Source organism: Ambystoma mexicanum, chromosome 11, assembly GCF_040938575.1.
Source record: "Ambystoma mexicanum isolate Mex_15411 chromosome 11, UKY_AmexF1_1, whole genome shotgun sequence".
NCBI lineage: Eukaryota > Metazoa > Chordata > Amphibia > Caudata > Ambystomatidae > Ambystoma > Ambystoma mexicanum.
In genome coordinates this window covers 1,002,609,140-1,002,629,848 of record NC_090934.1, presented here as the reverse complement: position 1 = coordinate 1,002,629,848, position 20,709 = coordinate 1,002,609,140, and the positions used below count along the sequence as shown (strand labels likewise).

The 20,709-nt window shown below is 47.5% G+C and overlaps 1 protein-coding gene across 2 annotated transcripts in view; it reads right to left on the bottom strand.

Annotated features, from left to right (window-relative positions):
* The window catches only part of CTDSPL2 (CTD small phosphatase like 2), an 896,843-nt gene that overhangs the window by 312,830 nt on the left and 563,304 nt on the right, over positions 1-20,709 (bottom strand). For both annotated transcript variants that reach the window (XM_069624195.1, XM_069624196.1), the window contains 2 exons: positions 13,565-13,676; positions 12,891-12,977 (listed from right to left, as the gene is read on the bottom strand). In XM_069624195.1, the coding sequence (XP_069480296.1) occupies positions 12,891-12,977; positions 13,565-13,676 (199 nt within the window). The remainder of the gene's footprint in view (positions 1-12,890; positions 12,978-13,564; positions 13,677-20,709) is intronic.

The following is a 20,709-nucleotide window of genomic DNA, read 5'->3' as shown; positions in this document are numbered from 1 at the left end:
GGAGGAAGTCCAGGATAGGGCCAATCTTGAACCACAGCTCCCCATCATTGCGGGCCACGATCGAGATGGCTTTGGCCACCTTAATGGTCGTCACTGCTGACGAGATTACTCAACGTCCCATGGCGTCTAGCTTCTTTCCCTCGCTGTTCGGCGGGGAAGTGGAAGATGACACCATCGCCCCTGCTGCTTTCTTCTCGACTGCCGCGGAGACTACAGAATCTGGGGTCGGTTGTGCCCCGAGGCACATAGGCGCGGAATCCAGGACCTGGTACTTCTTGTACCGGTCTCTCCTCGCAGGGGCCGTGGAAGGGTTCTTCAGAAGGGACAGTCCTTCGTCCCATACGTCGTCCAACAGTAGGACCGAGAGTACGGTTTTCCTATTGGCTTCCTGTCGTTGGTAAAGAAATCCACCTTTCTTTTGTTGCTCGGGGCACTGCTGGAAAAGCTCCGATGCCCTGGCGATCATGGCGTGAAAGGAGCTAATTTCGTTGGGGGGGAGGTGGGGGGGGTCTGGGCGGGAGGTCCATTCCGTTGCCGTCTCTGTCCAGGTCTTGTCCCTCGGAAAGGGGGATTGGGGTAAAGGCTGGAAGGGAGGGGGGGGGGAGGATGGACTCTCCTCCGCTTGCTCTGTGGGCTCCCCGACGGTGAGCTGGATCATCCGCTGGGCGTAAGGGCAACCTTGTCCTCATCTCCGTACACAGGGTTTGCAAAGCCATCAAGATTGCTCCTGAATTGTCCTGTGGCGCAGGCATCGGTTGCGACGGGAGCGACGGCTGGGGCGTGGTCCCCCCTCAGTTTCCTCCACGGCCAGTCGGCTCCACCGTTGCTCTCTACCTCCGCCTCATTGGGATCCTTCATGTAGGTCCTGACCTCCTCAAACTTCCTGTCCAGGATAGCTTTGATGCCAGCCAGCTCATCTTCGGAAGTGGTATCTGTCTTTTAGGGCTACCGTGCTCCCTCTCTCTCGTATGGGGTTTCACAAGGGTCTTCGATAGGCTGTAAAGAGGTTTCCCTCCGGGGTGGCAGGGAACCTCTAGGCCCACAAGTAGTCCCCACTGGGGTAGCCTCCGCAGGCTTCGCCCGGGCCGCAACGACTCCTTGAATCGAGGCCTTCGACGGGTGAATCAGGGCCTTCACGACCTTGGTGTAACGCTCACCTGACTCCCACGGAGGCGCTGGTCTAGTCTGGGTTGCTGTGGCCTCTTCGAGCGTGATGCGCAGAACTCGGAACACCGACTGAACAGGACCCTCAAATCTTGCTCGTCTGGCCCGTAGGAATATCCTTCTGCAGATGAGAAAGGGGATTAACAGTCTGCAGAATAGTGTCCTTGCTCCCCCCTTCCCGCCTTCGTTCTTCTCCAACTTCCTCCGAAATCCCTGGTTGAAGCTCACCTTATGGTTTGAAAGGATGAACTCTCCATCCTGCTTCTGGTGCAGGGGCGCATGTTTGTCCAGTTACTTCACTGGTTTTCAGAATGGCGCTGGCAAAATCCACTTGACTTTTCCGAGCGGAACGCTAAGTATGAAGATTACAAAAGTTCAAGTGTTGAGCCTCCTTTTCTGTTGCCTTCCTAACCTGTGATCTGTCCTTTATTTCAGGTGCAGAATGAAGGTGATGCGTTGAGGGATTGAATTGCCGATGGTAAACTCAGGTGAGTTAGCGATGGGGGCGATCCCTCTTAATGTCTTTATATTCCTCCAGTAATGTCTTTTGTCCTTTCCCCACAGGGGCCGGGGTGCGGTACCTGCCAACGAAGCGGCGCCGACCCGAAATGAGGAATGGTTCACCAACAGAAGACCGGTAAGTGTTATGCCGGAAAATTAGGCTTCCCTCATATGTTCCTTCTGCTCACCTTTTGTCTCTTCTTCTCTCCCCTAGGCGCAGAGATGTGGCGACCGGTGCAGACAGTCGCGGTGGAGCCAGAAGAACTCCAGAGGACAGGTGAGTGAAGCGTGGCGCTGCAGCGAGCAACGCCGTGCTTTTAAATGAGTCTTTTCTCAGGAACGCTAGCGTGAAGGTTCCGGATGCAGGTAAGAAGTTTGATAAAATCCTTGGTTTTCACCTTTCTCTTCTCTCCTTACAGGTGTTCCAGGATCGAGGCGGGCGTGGCTGGAGACCAGATGCAGGAGCAGACACGGTGAGCGTTCAGCTGCTTGGATGCAGAACGCCGCGAAGCGTGAGCTACTGTCTGGGCGTGGCTTAAATAGCCACGCAAGTAGTTCCAGGTAAGTATCCTTCCCTGGCCACGCCCGAGAGGCAAAATAGTCCCAATGAAAAAATAGTCCCTTTCAGGTCTCAGGGAGGCCTGAATCTTGCAGCATGGTCTGCATCACGTAAGTGCACAAAACACCTTCCTTTATGAGCCTGGCGCCTATGGCGCCAGGCCTGATGTTCAACATGAGCCTGGCGCCAAAGGCGCCAGGACAGAGTCCAAAGAGCCCCTGTAAGGGGCCGCTGGGCTTTTACCCAGGGGCATGATGCCTGCTCCCAAGGGTGCTGGGCCTGGCCTGGTGCTCCGGGGGTAGGCATCATGACACTTGGGCACGTCCAAGGCCTTCACCTTAGGGGGGAGGGTCACCGCCTTGTGCCCCCACTCCTAGGCTTTCTCCGTCGGGATCGATCGTAGCTTCTCCCGAAGCTTACCTGGGTTCTCAGACTTACTTTTCACCAAGCCAGAGCGTTGGCTCGTGGATGATGGTGTCTGACATCACGGCCTACCTGGCAGCCGAGGAGCCCGAACCAACGGCGCTCCCAGTGCCCGCAGACTCGTGGTGCTTAGCCTTTTGTTGGGCCCCCATTGCCAGAGCGCCCTCAAAGGTCTTGGAAGACTGCTAGGACTTCTTATCTGCTGTTCGGCTCTTCGCCTCCAGCCAGTCAGCGAGTCGTTTACGATGGTCCTTCATGGTCCGGACGGACATGTTCTTGCAGAACGCACAGTCCTCCACGTGCGATGTGTAGGCAATAGAGGCACAGTGAGTGCTCGTCCTAAAAAACGTTCTGCAGTTCACATCCTGGGCAGTTCCTAAACCGTTTGGATCCAGTAGGCGTTGAATTTCCTTTGTCCTGAGCAATGTCCGAATCGGGGTAGGCCTCGAGGTCTTCTGGAATCTTCCAAAAAGTGCAATTCGACGAAAATCCACCCTTGAGGGGTGTAGAAAATTCCGAAATAGGTCCCTGTTGATCGGCAGAAGAATCGGTGGAGCTTGAGGCTCGAATTGACCGAATAAATAAGAGTAAACTCTTTGAAAAAACGCAATACGCAGTAAAAGCTTGAGAGCTACAGCACGAGGACTCCCAACACTTTTACGTGCGTTAAAAATCTGAAGATGGCTGCCAAAGGAGGGGCTTAAGTAGAGGGCAGTCATTGGCTGGGGGCAGTATGTCCCAGAGACCAGTGATTGGTTAATAGTAGAAATGCAGTTCGGAAACGAACCTGAAACAGATTTTCTCTTTACCGAGGAATCCCAGCTGACTGGAAATGTTCATGAGCATGTGAATCCATGCCAGACCCCATGCTGGAGAATTGCATTAGTGAACATTCTGCTTAACTTGTATTGAGAGTGTTCTGTGAGTTTAGTCCAAGCCTTACTGCTCAGTCACACTATCTTGGAGTCTTGCTAGACAGTGCCTTTCCCTTTTCAGCAGAATAGGCTGGCTTCTCAGAATCTGTCAACAGGGCTGACATGTTACATCATTCTAACCTGAAATAAATAACGTATTGCTTCTATTACTTTTTATCGTCACTTTTGTTACTACATACATTTCCTAACGGTTTTTAACCGAGTATCTAATGTCCTTTTTGGAAGTCAAGTTATTATATATATGTGCACACATTTGATCACCCGCTTTTTCATTGCATAGCGTGTTTAAGGCCTAATAAATAAAATACATGTAGAATTACTTTGTAATTTGATTGCTCCATCTCACTGTACCACTCATACGAGCCCTACATCCCCAGTGTCCAAGCCTTCCTGCACAGCCTTTAGCTAGATCCAGGTTTCCTTTTTTTAATTTTTTTATGTATTTTTGTTCAGGGAAACCCTGATAAATTTATCGAAAGCTTTGGTGCTTTACTGGAATTTCGAACCTCTGTCGTCTCTTCGTGATTTTAAGACAAGATTTAAAGTTCCTCGTGTCATTTCTGGTTTCATCAATGTTCTGCCTTTGTCACCGAGTGTAGACCCCGTTAGCGAGACCATTTATGTGGGTGGAGGTCTGTCACCTATCTGTTTGAAGGTTATCTCATTTAAGTTTCCCATTGCCACCGACCACCTAGTGGAATCACAATATTAATCGGTTCCATAATTCATTTTCTTGGAAAATCCATGGGTTTTCAATCAATGGTAGCAGGTGGGCTGTTCCGTTTGTTATGACACTTATTAGGTGTTTCAGCGTTTCCATGTTCTCTGTGTTTTTGCATAGGCGACACTTTTATCTAGGGCGCCTCAAAATTTCTTGAGTCGGTAGTAAGTTTAGTCTTGCCTTCATGAGCAGTTCTTTTTCTTTTGTCGGGAAATTTTCTGCAGTATTTAATCAGAGATTTTACTTTGTTGAAAGTCGGCGGAAGGTGTGTGAAGAGTGTGTTATTTGTAGCGAGTCCGAGAGTTCGTATCCAGTCCATCATTACCATTTTTTCCTTGATTCCGTCAGGATTTTCTTTGAGCTCTTTCAGAACACGCTATTTCCTGGAGTTTTTCTCTTCTCTTTTCCGTCCATCTTTTCAGGGCTATGCATTTTGCGTTGTCGATCTCATCTTTGATGATGGTGAAGGCAGGCAAAGGCTCGTCTAGGATGGTTTTCCTGAAGAAGCTCACAGCGGCTTGGTCTACCATGGCTTCGAGGGATACTAGGCCTAACTCTCTCCCGATTGCCGCCATAGATGTTGATTTGGGAATTCCTAAAACTGCCTTCCAGATAAGCCCTTCTAATCTGGTCCAGATTTTGGGTGGAATGCAGAGTGAGACTTCCATTCAATAAGTCTAGGCTGGCACCACTTTGCCTTTGTAGAAATTTATGGCCGGGATCAGGGAAAACTTGCCGAATTTTTTGTCGATGTGGCGCATTTGTGCTGTTAGTCTTTTGGCTTTGTCCCATAGCGTTTTTTGCATCGTCAAAGATGTACTCGAGCTATCCAGGTCAACGCCAAGGTATCCGATAGATTTTACTGATTCAATTTTTGCATTTTCCAGATACCATGCTGGTTGTTTTGATTGCTTGTTAGGCGCTTTCTCGATCGTCAGGACTTTGTTTTTGTTTTTGTTGATTACGAGGTGGTTTTGGGCGATGTATTTAGCCAAATTGTTTAGTTTTCGCTGTAGGCCAATTCTGGTCTGATCGATTAAGATAATATCTGCGTATAACAGTCTCGGTATAGATGTTTTGCCGATTTTTGACGGGAAGCACCTGACTTCATTCTCAGAGTGTTGGAGGTTGCCTAGGAACGAGATGAAGAGCTGGTGCGAGGGGGCAACCTTGTTTAACCCCACGGTTTACCTTGATCGCTTCAGAGAGGGTTCCTTGCTGACTTAGTTTCACTCTTAGTGTTTTCTGAGTGGAGTGCTTTGATCGGGTCCAGAACTGATTTGGGGCACTTCCAGGTCTCTAGTTTGGTCCACAGCGTGTTACGGTCAATTTTGGCAAAGGCCTTGGATAGGCCAATGAACGCCAAGTGCATGTTTGGTGCCCCTTCTTTCACCTTTGCCTTTAAGATGTTGATGATCATGATATCAAGCGAGGTGGATCCATTTTTTTTGGAAACTTGTTTGAAGGTTATCTTTCGATGGGCCGCTTTTTCCCCATGCTCTAAAGTGGTCCAAAAGAAGGGAAGCGTAGATCTTGCCAATAACGTTGAGTAAAGCGATTGGCCTGTAATTAGCCGGATCTTCGCGGCAACCTTTTTTGTAAATGGGCACGATTATTGCTTTCAACCAGGACTCTGGGATTTGTTGTTTGTTCTCGCATTCGGCAAAGATTTTGCTGATCATCCCTGACCACTGCTTGGGAAATTGTTTAAGTGTCATATTTGTCAGGCCATCGGGGCCGGGAGCTCTGGAAGATTTTAGTTTCTTGATTTTTGCTTCTATGTCGTTTTGGTCAGTTAGGTTTACCCACCTTCTGTTCTCTTTTCCTGGAGCCTGGGGTTGCAAATCTTTTACCTCTTCAAATTCCGCCGTTAGGTAGGATATCCATTTTTTCTCATCGACTGAGTTACATATTTGCTCATTCTGTGTGTGGGCTGACTTTTATCAGGGACCAGAATTCGCTCGATTTTTTAGAAGCAAGTTTTTCCATCATGTCCTCTGCGTCATGTTGATATTGCAGCGCCCCGTGTTGTCTTAACCAGTTGCGATACCTTTTCTTCACCTGGTTCCAGATCTCCCAATCTTCTATGGTGTTAGATTTTTTTGCTCTTCTTTTCAGACGGCAGCTCGTTTTTCTTTGTTCGACCACTTTTGTCGAAAGCGTGGGGCGGTTGGACTGTTTTGTTATTATTCTTCAACGGTTTGGTGTAGAGTAGTAGAAGCGGTGTGTAGTCTGGTCTTTCCTTTATGTTTTTCGTGTTGGAACACTTTCTTTTCCCATTCGAGCCTGATTTTCAAGATGTCGTGTTTCGTTAGCCTTAGTCGTGATCTCGGAGTGTTGGATTCTGTTTCTAAAGGGTATATTTATTGTTTTGCTTTTCAATACCTGCCAGGAGCAAGTTAACAGGTTGTGGTCGCTGTTGGTTTTTACAACATGGAAGTTCATCATGTATTTGATTAGACCAGACGAGATATATATGTGGTCTAGTGTTGCGCTCGATGTTCCACCTTCCCAGGATGGGATGAATGTTTGGTATGGGAACAAGGTGTCAATATTTTGCATGTTTCTTCCTGCAATTAGCTCCTGCCAGGCTTTTCCTCGTTTCCTGGTGGGGTCTGAAATTGTCTGGTGCTTATTGCTGGCTTGCATTGTCTGTTGGAGGCGACTACAGCTTGCGTTTAGGTCTCCGCATATGATGATTTCAATCTCGTCGAAGTCCTCATAATGCTCGTCGATCGTGTTGCCCATCTTTGAGCAAAACGTTTCAGTAGACATCCGCTGGGGATTCCAGTAACAATTGATGGCTAGCCTGATACTATGGCCTCCGTTCTGTTTGGGGGCCCGTCGGGGCCAGGTAGTCCGAGTCACCAACATTTCATACTCCTTTCCACTTTTTTGGTTCTTCCAGGCACAGTCCCATTTTGATTGCCGTCAAAAGGCCCGCTGATGGTCTGCCCAGCAGACCATTTACTGCTGGAGAGATGTGGACTGTGAAGCCATCTATTGAAGGTTTGGCCATCAACCATGTTTCTTGTAAACGTAATATGTCAAAGCTACCGAGGTACGCATCGCTTGGCTGTGTAAGGTGTGCGTGGCCTCGGATATTCCAGGATCCCAGGCATATAAGCTCGTTGGTGGGCCGTTCCCATTTAAAATGGAGAAGCGTTGCTGTTTGTGAGGGCCGGCCCAGGTCGTTGCTATTTGCTGTTCCTAGCGTTCCACGTTGATCTCAGCCAGCTCCAGGGGCCTTGTGGTTTGCCCAATTCACAAGATTTTCCGGTGCATTTGATCTCAAGCTTCACAGATGCCTCCACTCGTGGATAGCGATGGTGCTCGTTCTTGATCGGGCTTTTACCTCGGGTTTGGTCATGTTCCTTGGGATTTTCTTGAGATTTCTTGGGTGTCGGGTAGATTTCGGTTTTATGACTTTCCTGTTTTTTTATTTCTGTCAAAAGAAGGCCCATCTCTTAATTCTTGGAACGCTTGCAAATTGATTTTTTTCCCACACTCTGATTCTATGTGGATAAAGGCTTTTGCTCTTTTGTTGCTGTGATATGGCTCTACTAGTTTGATGTCTTCTGTTTTCAGGTGCCTTAACGTTTTGGCTCGGTGCATTATCTGGAGTATGGTCGGTCGGTTGAGTGGAGCGTGGTCTTTCTTATGGTCTAGTAGTTTTATTTTGAGTAGACACGACCAGGTGTTTCGTGAATGTCTGTCTTGCTATTTCCAGCGATTGTTTGCTAATCCTTTGCATTTGAGTTTCCAGAAGGTTCTTTATCTTTGGAGTTCTGCTGATCATATTGTTTGGGTGAATACGAGTAAGTTGATTCTTTACTTTGGTGACTCGACGTATCGGGGATGTAGTGCCTTTCGTGTCGCGAGTTTTCAGACCTTATTCGTTCTTGTGGTCTTGTGTCCGGTTTTTCTCACCTCTCTGTTTGCCTGAGGATTTAAATTCCGTTAGAGAGAAACTCATCTGCTCGATTTCTTTAAAAGCTTGGTTATCGATATTTTCAATGGCTTCTGCTTTTACGTGTAGGTATGTTTTAGCTACGGTTCCGCTGTGGTAGGGCTCTACTCGCTTTAAATCTTCGGTTCCGATGTTTCTTAGGGATTTGGTTTTCCTCATTAACTGGATGACGGTGGACGGTTTAGAATGAGGTACTCTTTGTCCCTTTCTAGTTGTTCGAGTTTGAAGAGGCGGGTTGTTTTCGGAACTCTGTCCTGCTTCTCCATCTGGTTTTCCGTGGAGTCGTTTTTTCATGTTTGTTGTCTACGTTTTGTTCCCTATCCCTGGGCGTCTTTGCATGTTTTGTTTGTGGTGCTCCGGTGTTTGATTCTAGGGGAGCCTTCTCTTTCACAGCTTTAGTGCGGTCGTCACTTTTGGGTGACTTTTCTTTTGGGGGCGTGAGGTCTTCTATGCTGCTTGAGACTTTGTGACTCATGTGATAGGTTCATTAGGACTGTCTAGCATGAACTCTTCTGTTCTTGGCGAGCTGATTACAATGATTTCTTCCGTTTTATTGTCGGTTCCTTGGGTGGAAATATAGAGTGTCGTTTCCGCCCTTGTTTTCTCCTGGTCTCTGTTTTTATTTTGGACCATTTTATCTTGGCTTTGTTTTTGGCGGAATTTTCATGTTAGATATGTTTTTTTTGACAACTGGTCCTGATCCGAAAGTGTTATTGGCGGCTTGTCTTTTGACTTGGGCGGAGCGACAAGTAGCTGTTCCAAGTTGGTGATCTTTTTTCCCAACTCTTCAATTCTTATGTTTGTTTGTACTTGCCCATTTATCACGTCTTCCATCGTCGTTAGATCGCTATCAACGTGAGAAATGTTTGCAGTCATGTTAGTCAGGATTGCCGTATTGTCACAAATCTCTTCTTTTATTGCCTCATAATTGGCAGAAGGGGGCTAATACCACTGACATTGCTGACATGATTGTGATAATGTCTGGTTTCTCGTTGGAACTTGCTTTCTGCATTACCGATGCTATGTCGCTGAGGCAACGATTTTTCGGCGTGGAGTAGGTAATGTCAGGCCTTTTTTTGTGTTATCATTGGCTCATGATTTGGATGTTCCGTCGACACACTCAGGTCGTGGTCTGCCGTTTTGTGGCTTTTTGAAAGTCTTTGTTTTGGGAATTCGAGGCCATGCTGTAACGCCTCTCCGTCCGAAGTCGTTGATGGCAGCAACTTTAGAGTGCCCATCGCCAGGTGTGGTTTAGTCCATTCATATCTTTGCTCATTAACGTTTTTGGGGAGCTTTGACCTGGGACGTTATTTGGGCTTGGAGGCTGGGTAATCGTTTCCGTTGCTTGGGCTTTCTCTGCAGGCTTTTCTGGTACTGGATGTGCTGTAGGTTGAGGTTGTATTGCTTCTAGAATAACATTCGTTTTTTTTGTCAGTAGTTCATTGTTTGGTTGTCTTTCGCTCTGAGCCAGGGCATTGTCATCCATTATGTCAAATTTGTTACTGTTTTGGCCTTGGGTGTTTTTTTCCAGCGTTGCCGAGGGAACAGTATCTGGTCCCGCTGGTACAGTTTTTTGCGTCCAGATCGAATCCGTGATTTTCTGCTTATTACAAGAGGGTTGGTCGAGTGTTATTTCCAGCATCTCCGCATCGGAGACTTCAAGTTCTGTGGTCCGTTTTCTTTTATATTGCTGTGTAAAGAAGGCTTTTAAGGGGCATGAGAGAAAGGGGTTTGGTAACGTGTTGTTGGGCTTTCTCCTTCTTTTGATCACTTTAACCAGTTCGTACTCGTTAGGAGTAGGCTTCGGTTCATTCACCACCTTTCTCGAACTTTTATTTGGTATTGGCTTTTTTGCTTTCGTCAGTTTAGCGTCTTTTTTTGTTTTCGTTTGCTTTCCCTTTGTCTTTGAACCTTTTGATGTTGACTTTGACTGTTCTTCATCAGAGTTATTAGCGGAGTGTTCCGATTCGATCGATGACTCTGGATGAGAAATCTCTTCTATCAACGCGCTTGTGGTCACACAGTTGTTGGGCGGGTTAGTGGCCTGCTCCTTAGGCCTGGTCAGTAGCTTTGTCTGTATCAGGGGCGAGATGACTAGCAGTTGTACAGGCTGTACAATGGGGTCATTGACTTATCCGGCCGGTGAAACAGAGCTTTTGTTGTTTGGCCCGTTCGAGGTTTGTCTGTGCTGTGCAGTTTCAGGACAGGGTTTGCGATTTTTCCATTACTTTCGTAGGAGAAGGTTTCCTCTTTTTGACTCAGGGTGCTGCAACTCTTTGGCCCTCCTGCAGGTTTAACTGGAGAGGGGAGCTCGATGAGTAGGATTTCTTCACCCCTGACTCGCGGGGGCAATGACCCTTGTACTTCCTGTACTCTGTCTTCTTTTTCGGGCCCCAGACTTTCGTCTCTGTATTGGTAAAGCGGTCCTTTGATCACTGCGCTGTGCCCCGCCCCGTCACCCGCATTCCAGTCGGCCTCGGGCAGGAGCCGTCCTCGGACCGCACCTGCACCGAGGGCGTTCGCCATAGTGGCGGGTGGTGGATTGCTCGCGGCTACCGGCAGGAGCAGGGAAGGCTCGTTAGCCAGTATTCTGGACTCGTCTGTCTTTCTTTCACGGTCCTCCGACCTGGGCACGTGGGAGTGGTCTGACAGCGCAGCCGGTGTTGCGGGCAAAAGGTCCTTGCTGGTCTCGGTGAGGCTGCCTGCGCTTTTTCTTATTTCTCTTTGGTTTGGAGAATCAGCGAGCGCATGAGGTTGTTTCTCCATTGCTTGCAGCATAGGGCAAGTAGATTGTCATCCTTGGGATCACCCCGGTTTCTGTTGTAGGCTTGGTTGACATATTTAGGCTTTCTTAGCACGTCTTCACATAATCGCTCTTCGTTTTGCTGGATTGTGCGGGGAGTGTGGAGTGGGCGCTAGCCGTACTTTGTTTCCTGACCGATTTCGCCCTGGGGCGCACTTCGGGCTCCATTAAAGTCTTGCTACGAGTCTGCAGCGGACTGTGGCAGACTGCTCCTGAACTCAGCTCCCAACTCCGCTCACCGCTCCGCGGTGGGGTTGGGCTGATAAGTGAGACTTCCGCAAAAGGACGTCGGCCGGCTGCAGAATGCTGTGGGGACTGCGGCAGACTGCCCCTGAACTCAGCTCCCAACTCCGCTCCTTCTGCGTGTGGCCCGGTTCACAGAGGTATGGTAAGAACCAGTAGTGTGTGGAGTTCTTAATCCAGTGGGCCAGAATCCGTGGCAATGGAATCCTTAGGAACACGACTAACACCGCCGGCACAAGGACGCCTAGCCTCAGGTGGCACCAGTCTCTAGTCCCGACGGGCCACTGGTACCAGACTTCACGCAGACGCCTAGGGCAAAAGAGTAGCACGCACCCAGGAAGTCTCTAGTCCATGCGTGATGTACAGGGTATCAATCCAAACAGAACATGAAACAGAAACTAGGTCGGGCAAGTTCAGTACAGATGTGAGGCAAAAATACTTCAACTGGTCAGGGTCAAACAGAGCAAAGGCAATCCAAACTGAATCGAAAAGCAAGGCAAGGTAGGCATCGTGTCACTTTCTCCTTATTCCTCCTTTGCACGAGATAATCCCACCTCCGTTTTGATACCGCAGTCTTTAGTAAACTCGTGTCCCTTCGCGTCGGCTCTCAGATCCAGGTTTCCTTTCCATGTTCGCAATAAAGTGGCCTCTTAGAACCCTTCCTCTGGGCTTGTTCTGAAAATCTATTTTAAAAATGTGGTCATATGGTAACCAATGAGGGAACTCTTGCGACAGAGGCTGGAATCAAACAGGCCACAGGCTGCTCTCCAAGAAGAATTGTTAGTAAGAGGGTTGAGGGGGGGAGGGGAGGTAGGCAATGCCTCACCAGTTTTGGTGGCTGCACAGTCAGTCATACGGCCTTTATATACATTAAAATAGCTTCCTGTGAGCGGTGCCTTATGGTCTGCATACCTCAAAGGTAAAGTTACAGGCCTACACACCAGAAAACCAAAGTACGAGCTCACGCCCCATTAATCCATATTAGCATGTGGAGATAGTTATTGAACTCTCAGCCAATCTATAGATTGCAATCGATGTAATCTGAACATTCTTTCTACAGAAACAGACAGGAAAACAATGCAATTTAAAGGCAAGATTTTCAAAAAGACTGCCTGTGTGGAATTTCTTTGCAGCAACATGCCATTTAAAACATGAAGGAGAAAGCATAAACATTGGAAAATGCCTTCACTTTCTTATGGCGAAAATGTACGTGTGCACTGCATGTAATGCATGCTCATATTAAACCTGCTCCAGTTCAACCAAGTTTCAATTAAAATGCTCAAGTTATAAACACAATCATGTTATTTAAATGTGACAAAATAAAACCACATTTAATCTTACTCATTTTGTCTATTTACTTTACTCACTCCAAAACAGGTATTGCTATTACCACCATGTGCCAATAAGCCTTATAGACCTCTGAAATTCATTACCATTAATGAGCCCTCTATAAGGCTATATTAAATGTGTTATTATAGATGTAGTTCAATTTCTTCAGCATAGAGGCTCCTGCTGCACACATTGCCCCAATGTAGCCATGATGTAAACACTTTTTACAAAGAACCAAGTACCTGGTAAATGACGTCTTGGAAAAGGACTGGAAATGTTAGCGCTGCATCTTCAAGTTCATTTAAGCTGCAATGAACTAACGTTTCATCCTATTAAAAAAAACAAGAGCTTTAAAACTTAAAATGCTTGTACATAAGCACACCAAGATATCCTTGGCAATGTGAGTCTTAGAGTGTGCAATTGGAGAGGGGTTTGTGGAGCCCCAGTCAAGAAACATTTGGTTGTGCAGCACATGCAAGGAATGAGAAACATGGACAGTGCCAGTACAGCAGGCAGTGTGGCAGGGCACCCAACATCGTTATAGCAAGGTAGGCTGCAATTAGCCTTGTTTGAAATGGCTATACAACAGTGAAAGGCAGGTCAAAGCTTTTTTGGCTCCCAATATTGGGAAGAGTTGGGCACTTTAAAAAACAAAAAGTAGTTTCTATGAATATGTACGCATCCCTGAAAGTTCTGTAACCCTCGCCAAATAGTGAGGGGGTACAGAATTTTCAGGGAGGCTTATACACTCCTAGAAACACGGTTCTTCAACTGTTTCACTATGCAGACCAACTAAATACATGACTGACTAGACCACCACCCTCCTATTTGCGGAGTAACCCAAGATGGGGGATTAAGGCTTGGGACTGGTTATCTTACCCACTTACCGCATTCATGTATACATCAAAGGGCTTACCAGGTCCAGAACCAGAGAAAATTCTGGAGTGCTTCGAGTTTTTAGGGGCAGTGCAGGCTTCCTATTCAACTGCTCCTCGGTCAGCGGTGGAACATGCTTGATGAAATAATACCTATTGTGAAAAGAAATATGAGAGGTTGCCTTTCATCTGACATCACTAACATGGTGGTAACAAGCTTCACAATGTGTGCTAGCACTTGGCATTTATACTACTTTCAAAAGCACATCAGCATGTAAAAGGTTTCTCTACTTGAAGAAAATTAAACCCACCAAGACCGAAAGTTCCCACCTAATGACGAGGTAAGGGACCCTTGTGATTTTTGTACTTTCCCTGGTTAGTTACCAAACATTCCCACAAGGAATCCCAATCTGGGGCACATCAAAGAAATTCAGTTCCCAGGTGAGATTCTAATTGACTCCGGTTAGGAACACACCAAAAGCCCTGTGTTAGAGTGTCTGACACGAGGTTTAGTGTCCAGTAAGATCAATCTATAACCAGGCTATAATATGGTGGTCTCTCTGGGAAGACTCTATTCTCAGGAAGAAAGCAGGGTGGCAAAATAGTACAGTAACTGTTTGAAAAGATTTTCTTTTTGCTGAATTCCCTCCATAGACATTGAAGGAATCCCACCCCACCATGTGCTGTTTTGAACCTTTCCTGACTTTTGCAGGCATGTGAAATATTTACTGATATTTGCCTTGTCAAGCTCATCTGTTTTGGGGGCATTGATCAGTCCCTATGGCCATCAGTGTCAGATAACTCTACCCCCATTGAAATGCCTCTGTTTTACACTGCACACAACTTTTCAGTGAGGTGTGGAGGAATACTTTGTGTGCCTTTAAAGATACGTTTGTGGTAAATGCTGGTCTAACTGCAGTGTTCTAATGATATGCAACTGCTAACAATACAGGCTGATTCCTAGGATACAGGAAGTGGTGCTTAACCTGCAGCTACAGCGTTTTCATGAGGGCCAACTTCAAGGAGTCATGAGAGAAATAGGGACCCGCTTGAAGCATTTAAAGTCCTGAACTACCCCTCCCAAATGTATGGTACAACATAGACAATCACTGTCCAGTGTTAAACAAGTCGGCAGGGGAGAGGGCCCATCTGCAACATTTAATTAATGGGCTGTTGAATGGTGTAGAAACAAGGGAGATCGCCGACCCTCTAAAAGATCGGGGTGGGGGGTGACAGGCAGGATGGAGAAGGAGCCCTACATTCTGTGGCAGGGCCCCTATGTAATCCCTTGATCCAGCTTAAAATGTGGCAGTTTATGCACAGGCGATTGGCCTAGTCAACCGGATGTTCTGGGTAGGCCAGTGCAGTCTGGAGTTACTTATGATAACCTTGCCCTCCCCCACCCCATCTAATCGTTTTAATGGTCTCAGTGGGGAAGCAACCTGTCTGGATGATCTGCCTACCTGGACCAAAGCAGGGGAAAAAGCATGGTGGGTTGGTGGGCTGGGGGGGGGTACCCAAAACAAAAATAACGTCCATTATTCCAGCAGCATGAGGGGGCACATCCCTGAGGCGCCAGAATCTGGGGAGTATATCAACTAGAGGCGAGCCTGCTGTAAGAACCTGTAACTGCCAACATGATTTACTGGCTGCTATGCCAGACATGATCAAAGAAGTAAATCATTTGAAAAGTGTGGCTGAAAGTTTGTCCCAGATTATCGTGGCAGGAGTTGAAGGGGGAACAAAGGATCGCACCTGTGGCAAAAAGTAGACCATTTACCCGTCCACTTGTGCAGAGAGATGGGAAAATAAGAATTTGCATAATCCCTGCTCCAACTGGAATATCCCTAGAGATACCCTGACTGAAAGGACTGGTAGATATGGGGTCCCTGTTTTAAAAGTGTGGATCCCACTCAAGGACGAATTGGTGGACCCCGTTCGTCCCCCCCCCCCCAATCACCTGTGTCGGCAATACCCAGTGACCTCATCTACAGGAATAAAATCCCAATGCATGTCCTGAACAGCTCTATGGGCCTACATAAGCACGGCCATGCACTGGATAGGATGCCCTGTAGCATCTGGGGGGCTGCCTACAAGACTGAAAGGTTGGGACATCTACTTGTATGACGTCCCGAATTTAAGGGAAGATAATTTTGAAGTACAGGACGCATTGGTTAAATGTAAACATTGGTTGCGCTATGTGAGGGGATGAAAGTCAAATTTTTGAAGACATACTGTACTGTGAACGCGGAAGGATGCCCAAGAGGGGTAGGGACTTCTATCAAATTACACTGAAAGCTTTAACCCTTGGAAGGTGTTTTTTTATCTATTGAGTCGAGAACCTACATGCCCATTAACAGTCTCCATCTGCCCAGGAGCCCCATTGTAAAATACAGCAGCAAGTCTAACTAGTAGACACAGAGTAGCATATGCACCAGAAATAGTAACTGCGGATGGGATTGAATGATGTGGGGTTGAATGACATGCTAGTACAGACAGAGAACCACCAGCCCCAATGCCCTCTGTTTGCCAACAACCTGAGGGAGATGATGGGAAACCAAACACAAGTACTTTCCTGGAATGTGGCTGTGGTTAATAGATTGTCAGACTGGGTGGGTACGCTTTTTACACACGACAATCTGTATCACTGCAATCTAAATTCAAGGCAAGAGGTTATGACACTGCATTGATCAAGGATATCTAGGAGAGAGTCAGGTCCATAGAGAAACACTTCTTACCCCCAAGCCACCCAAGAGTGGCGACTCTTTAGTTTATGTGACTACACACTCAACACAGAGCAGGAGAATAAAAAGGATCCTTCAGAAGCAATGGTCGAGGCTACAAATGGACCCTAAATTACAACAACTGTTTCCTCAGACACCCACATTCGCATACTGCATAGAGAAATAAAGCGCGCTACGTAACAGTTTGATTAAAGTTCGCTGAGGTGATCGCAGTCTACGTCAGTCCGCGGTCTGCCTGAGATGCCGGCTGGCGAAACACGCGCCGAGGGGCACTGGCTTCGGAGTCAACGGACTCAGAGCGAAGACAGCAGCCTAGAGCGGCGGAGCACCCTGAAGCCTATGAGCCGTGCAAGAAAAGCACCCTCCAACAAGTCAAACAAAACTTATTTAAACTTTGATTCAATGAAAGCCACGGAGCAGTCGGCTGCCCGTAAAATCAAACTGGACTGTAGGGAAGTCCCCACCGGCTTGGAGGAAGCTTCCTTAGCAGCCCTTCAAGCGTCAATTCCTTCGGACCTGTTCAGCCTGTTCAGTCTACGACGATAGCGGTGGCGTCTGAAGCAGCCACGCACCCTCCTTCTATGGCTGAAAAGATCTCACCCGCCGACCCCCTCCCGACAGTAAACATATTGGGCCCCATCGATTCTCTGGATTTGCCTGTGGCAAATCCAACAACTTACCCTAACGCCTGTAATACTGTCAGTGAGGGAGCGGCTACAGGCGAGGGTGAGAACGAGGAGCCGGCCCCATCCATCCGGGATCCGCAAGGTTCGCCCGCCTGGACGCCGAGCCTCCCTCCTCTCTGTCTGGGCGCCATCGTCGGCCGGGAGCCCGTCGCGGAGGTGACTAGTATCACGGCCGACAAAGTGCACACAGCAGAGAGTGAGTCGGAAAACATGGGGCGGAGCAGCGGTTTAGTCGGGATGCCCCTGCAGCCGACGCAGCCCTCGCTGAACATCGAGGAAACTTCAGACTGAGACACAGTCTGACCCAACGAGCGACCCAGAGGACCGTGGGCACAACACCCTGAAACAACACCAAGAACTGGGCTATGGCTCTCTGGAAAACCAGGACCGGGAGCCATTAAAGGTCCCAGCAGCACAAGGGGTGCACCTTGCTGGTGTCACCCTGCAAAAAATTCCCACTTTGCTCACGCCTTTGGTCATTACCATTTAGTCAGCTAAACTAACCGACCCTCACAACAAAGACGACATCAAAGCTGAAATACATCAAGCCGGGAAAAAAAAAACAAAGACCTTTCAAGTCCTCTAAACACCAGTGTTATTGGCCAGGCAGCCGAGGACTGCTCATATTTCTCAATAGAATTCTCTGAAGACGACCTGGAAGCATTGGGTGAAGTCCACAAAACTCAGATCATCCCCAAAGACTTAACTTTTCTGAGTCACACTCCACGCCGACAAACTGTCGTCGCAAGTCGCCTTATACCTATGATGGCTAGAAACATGAAGCACCAGTCACAAAATAACACAAAGCCCTGCTCCTAACTCACAAAGCAGCAACTCAGTAAAAAAACTATCAATGAAAGAAAACACCCCAGGGCGTCTCTCAGGCCCAAAAAACGCCAGCGACGGGATCCATAGTTGACTTCGTGACGAAAAAAAACAGCCCCAAGGGAACAACAAAGCAGAGATATCGGATGCCGAGCTTCTAGAAGGAACCCACCTAGACCTAATACAAGAAAGCGAAAATGACTTTGCGCAAACTAACGTTTCTGAAAAGATGGCACTTAAAAGGGGAAAGACAGCCAGACCACGGAACATTGAATGCACTGAAACCTAAACCTATACCAAATGCAATTAAAATCACCACTGCTCATATACAAATCAACCGTGAATCACCTCCAAACAAGAAAGCTGAAAGCTTGGTGCCAAGCGGTTCGGTAACCCCAACGAAGAGTCTCAATGTTACAAAACCCTCGGGCCAAGAACTTCCAAACTCAACCAATCAAGAAGTGTCAAAAAGAAACTCACCTCCTTGTAGCGCCATTGAGGGGTCCTCTACCGGCAATAAGCTCAGTAGTCCAGGCCGGTCTTCATCAGGAACATGCGCTGCTGATCAACCACCATCTCCCAGACCCACTGAAGACCCGTCTACCACTTTGCCACATAGGAAACAAACAGACCTCTTTGCCATCATGTCATCCTTGACCATCACATTAGCTCCCTTCACCAAGCTGTGCGAAGCGCTAAACGACACAGCCAAAGACCAAGTAAACTTAATGGCATTTATGCAAACGCGCCTATCCTTCATAGAAGGTTACATTACTGCAAAAGATACAAGCAACTCACGCAGGGGTGAAGCCTCTTCACAAACTGTAAACCCAGGTCCTACCTCAAAGTGCTCGAAGTTCAAACGGAAGAATTGCCCATCAAAACCTTCCAATTCACAGGAACTTTACCAAAAGAAACTTCGATAGCCCGCCCTAATCAAACAAAAATCAATTTGCTCAATAGGAATACAAGAAAAACAATTGAGGTTGTAGCCTTAAGCTCGATTCCATCAGCACCAAAGAAAAAGGCGGCATCCCGGAACAGTTCGACCTTGCCACCGCCCACAATCAGCCTGAAGAAACCAACTTGAAAACTGGTTCCAAACCTCAAATGAAAAATGGATGCACTACTTAGTCCTCCGATCAATCCATCCAAAACGACAGTGCCAAACAGTTGGCCACCCAAGGAGTTGACGAATAAGCCTGTACCCAGAACAAAAACAAGTGAAGACAGCCCGGCATCCTCACTAAAACAAACTTGTCTACCTTTTGAGACAAAACTTAACGATCTCACCCTCCTTCCCCAACCAAAGGCCTCTCGAGTGACAAACAAGGGCAACCAAGTTGTGGATGACACCAGTTTATCAATAACGGAAAGCGGAGCTGATGGAGGAGGCCCTGAACGAGACCAAAACCTGGGAGGACAGGGAGGAGGACGATATGAACCCACCACAAAAAAGGAAAAGGGCTGATCGTCAACCCCCCCTATCAAAGTACAGCCGACTATGACTTCATACAAAAACAAGAATTAAAAAATCTGCTCTCATCAGAGCAGACAAGTCCAATCTGTCTAACATTGGAAGAGAAGAAACAAAACTGTTGGCCAAAAACAAAGACAAGAATGTCCCAATATCCTCCAGCGAAAATAATGGACAAGCCCTCCTTACGGCTTACGTCCAACCCCGGCGCTTCAAACAGACCCACGAACGAAAGGAGATCCTCATAAATCAAAGTACGAACGACCAACTGAAAACTAAACTCACTGGCGTTCCAGAGTTCACAGAAGTCATTACAGGGAAAAGTGCTACACATCGAGAGAGCCGACCACGAAAAGAATACCCAAACCATACCACACACCGAGAACCGCGGCCACATCAAGAAAACAAAGGATCTCCACCTCTAGAGGGCCCAGAAGCCCCAGGCGCGTGACCGTATCTAGGAAAAAAAGCAACGAACGCCAAGCTAAAAGAGAACTTTTAAGACGATCAGTCAGGTCTACCAAGACCCGTACCTTTAGTCTAAAAAGTATCTGGAAAGAAGACGCATCCTTTATACTCAATAGAAAATCCATTCTAAAAATCGTGCACTTGGTTCCAGTATTAAAATCTCCATCAGAAAGATCACGATAGTGGAATTCGCAGACAAAAGGCGAATGGACAGCGTCTACCTTCACATACAGTCGGACCCAATTAAGTCACTTCTATCCAAGGCAAAAAACAAACTAAGATCCTTGGGATACGATCTCACAGACTATGAGCCAAATGAAGGTCAAACGCACAAGGAGCGTCCAACAGACTATTTGGAAAGAAGACCACGAGCCAGAAAGCCATCCGACTTGCATACCGATGGAGCACCGCGCTCGTACAAGCGAGTCCTAACACCCTCGACCGGGTGCAACCCTAGGCCCGCCCCGAGGAAACACAGTAAGGGCCATCGCCAAAGTTCTTTGGAATTGGAAAGTCTTCCACCAGGTCCGCAGAAAAACTGGACCATAACTATCGAACAAGACACCACAATCAAAGGAACAGAGAAGTCAACTAGTGACCAGAATCGAACCAACCTCAAAGAAGATCCAAACCGTTGGGCGTGGCTGCCCAAAGCTCTCCACAAAACAGACAGTAGCAACCAAACAGAAGACCGACTAACAAGGACTCTTAGTCGGTCAGTTAACATGGAAAATATCACCGGCCTAACCTTGGGCTCTTGGAACACCCGAGGCTTTACTCACCTGACTAACTCCTCAGACGTAAACTTGGCATGATATCTGGTGCCTCCTGGAAACATGGATCCAAAAAAACCCAACGATCGAGGGCTACGTAACCACCTTCGCGCCAGCCCTAGGAGGAGCCACAGGCCGACTAAGAGCTGGACTCTTAACCGCACGGCGAATCGGATCAAACCTCCAGTTTCATAGAGTCATAAAGGCTGAGCC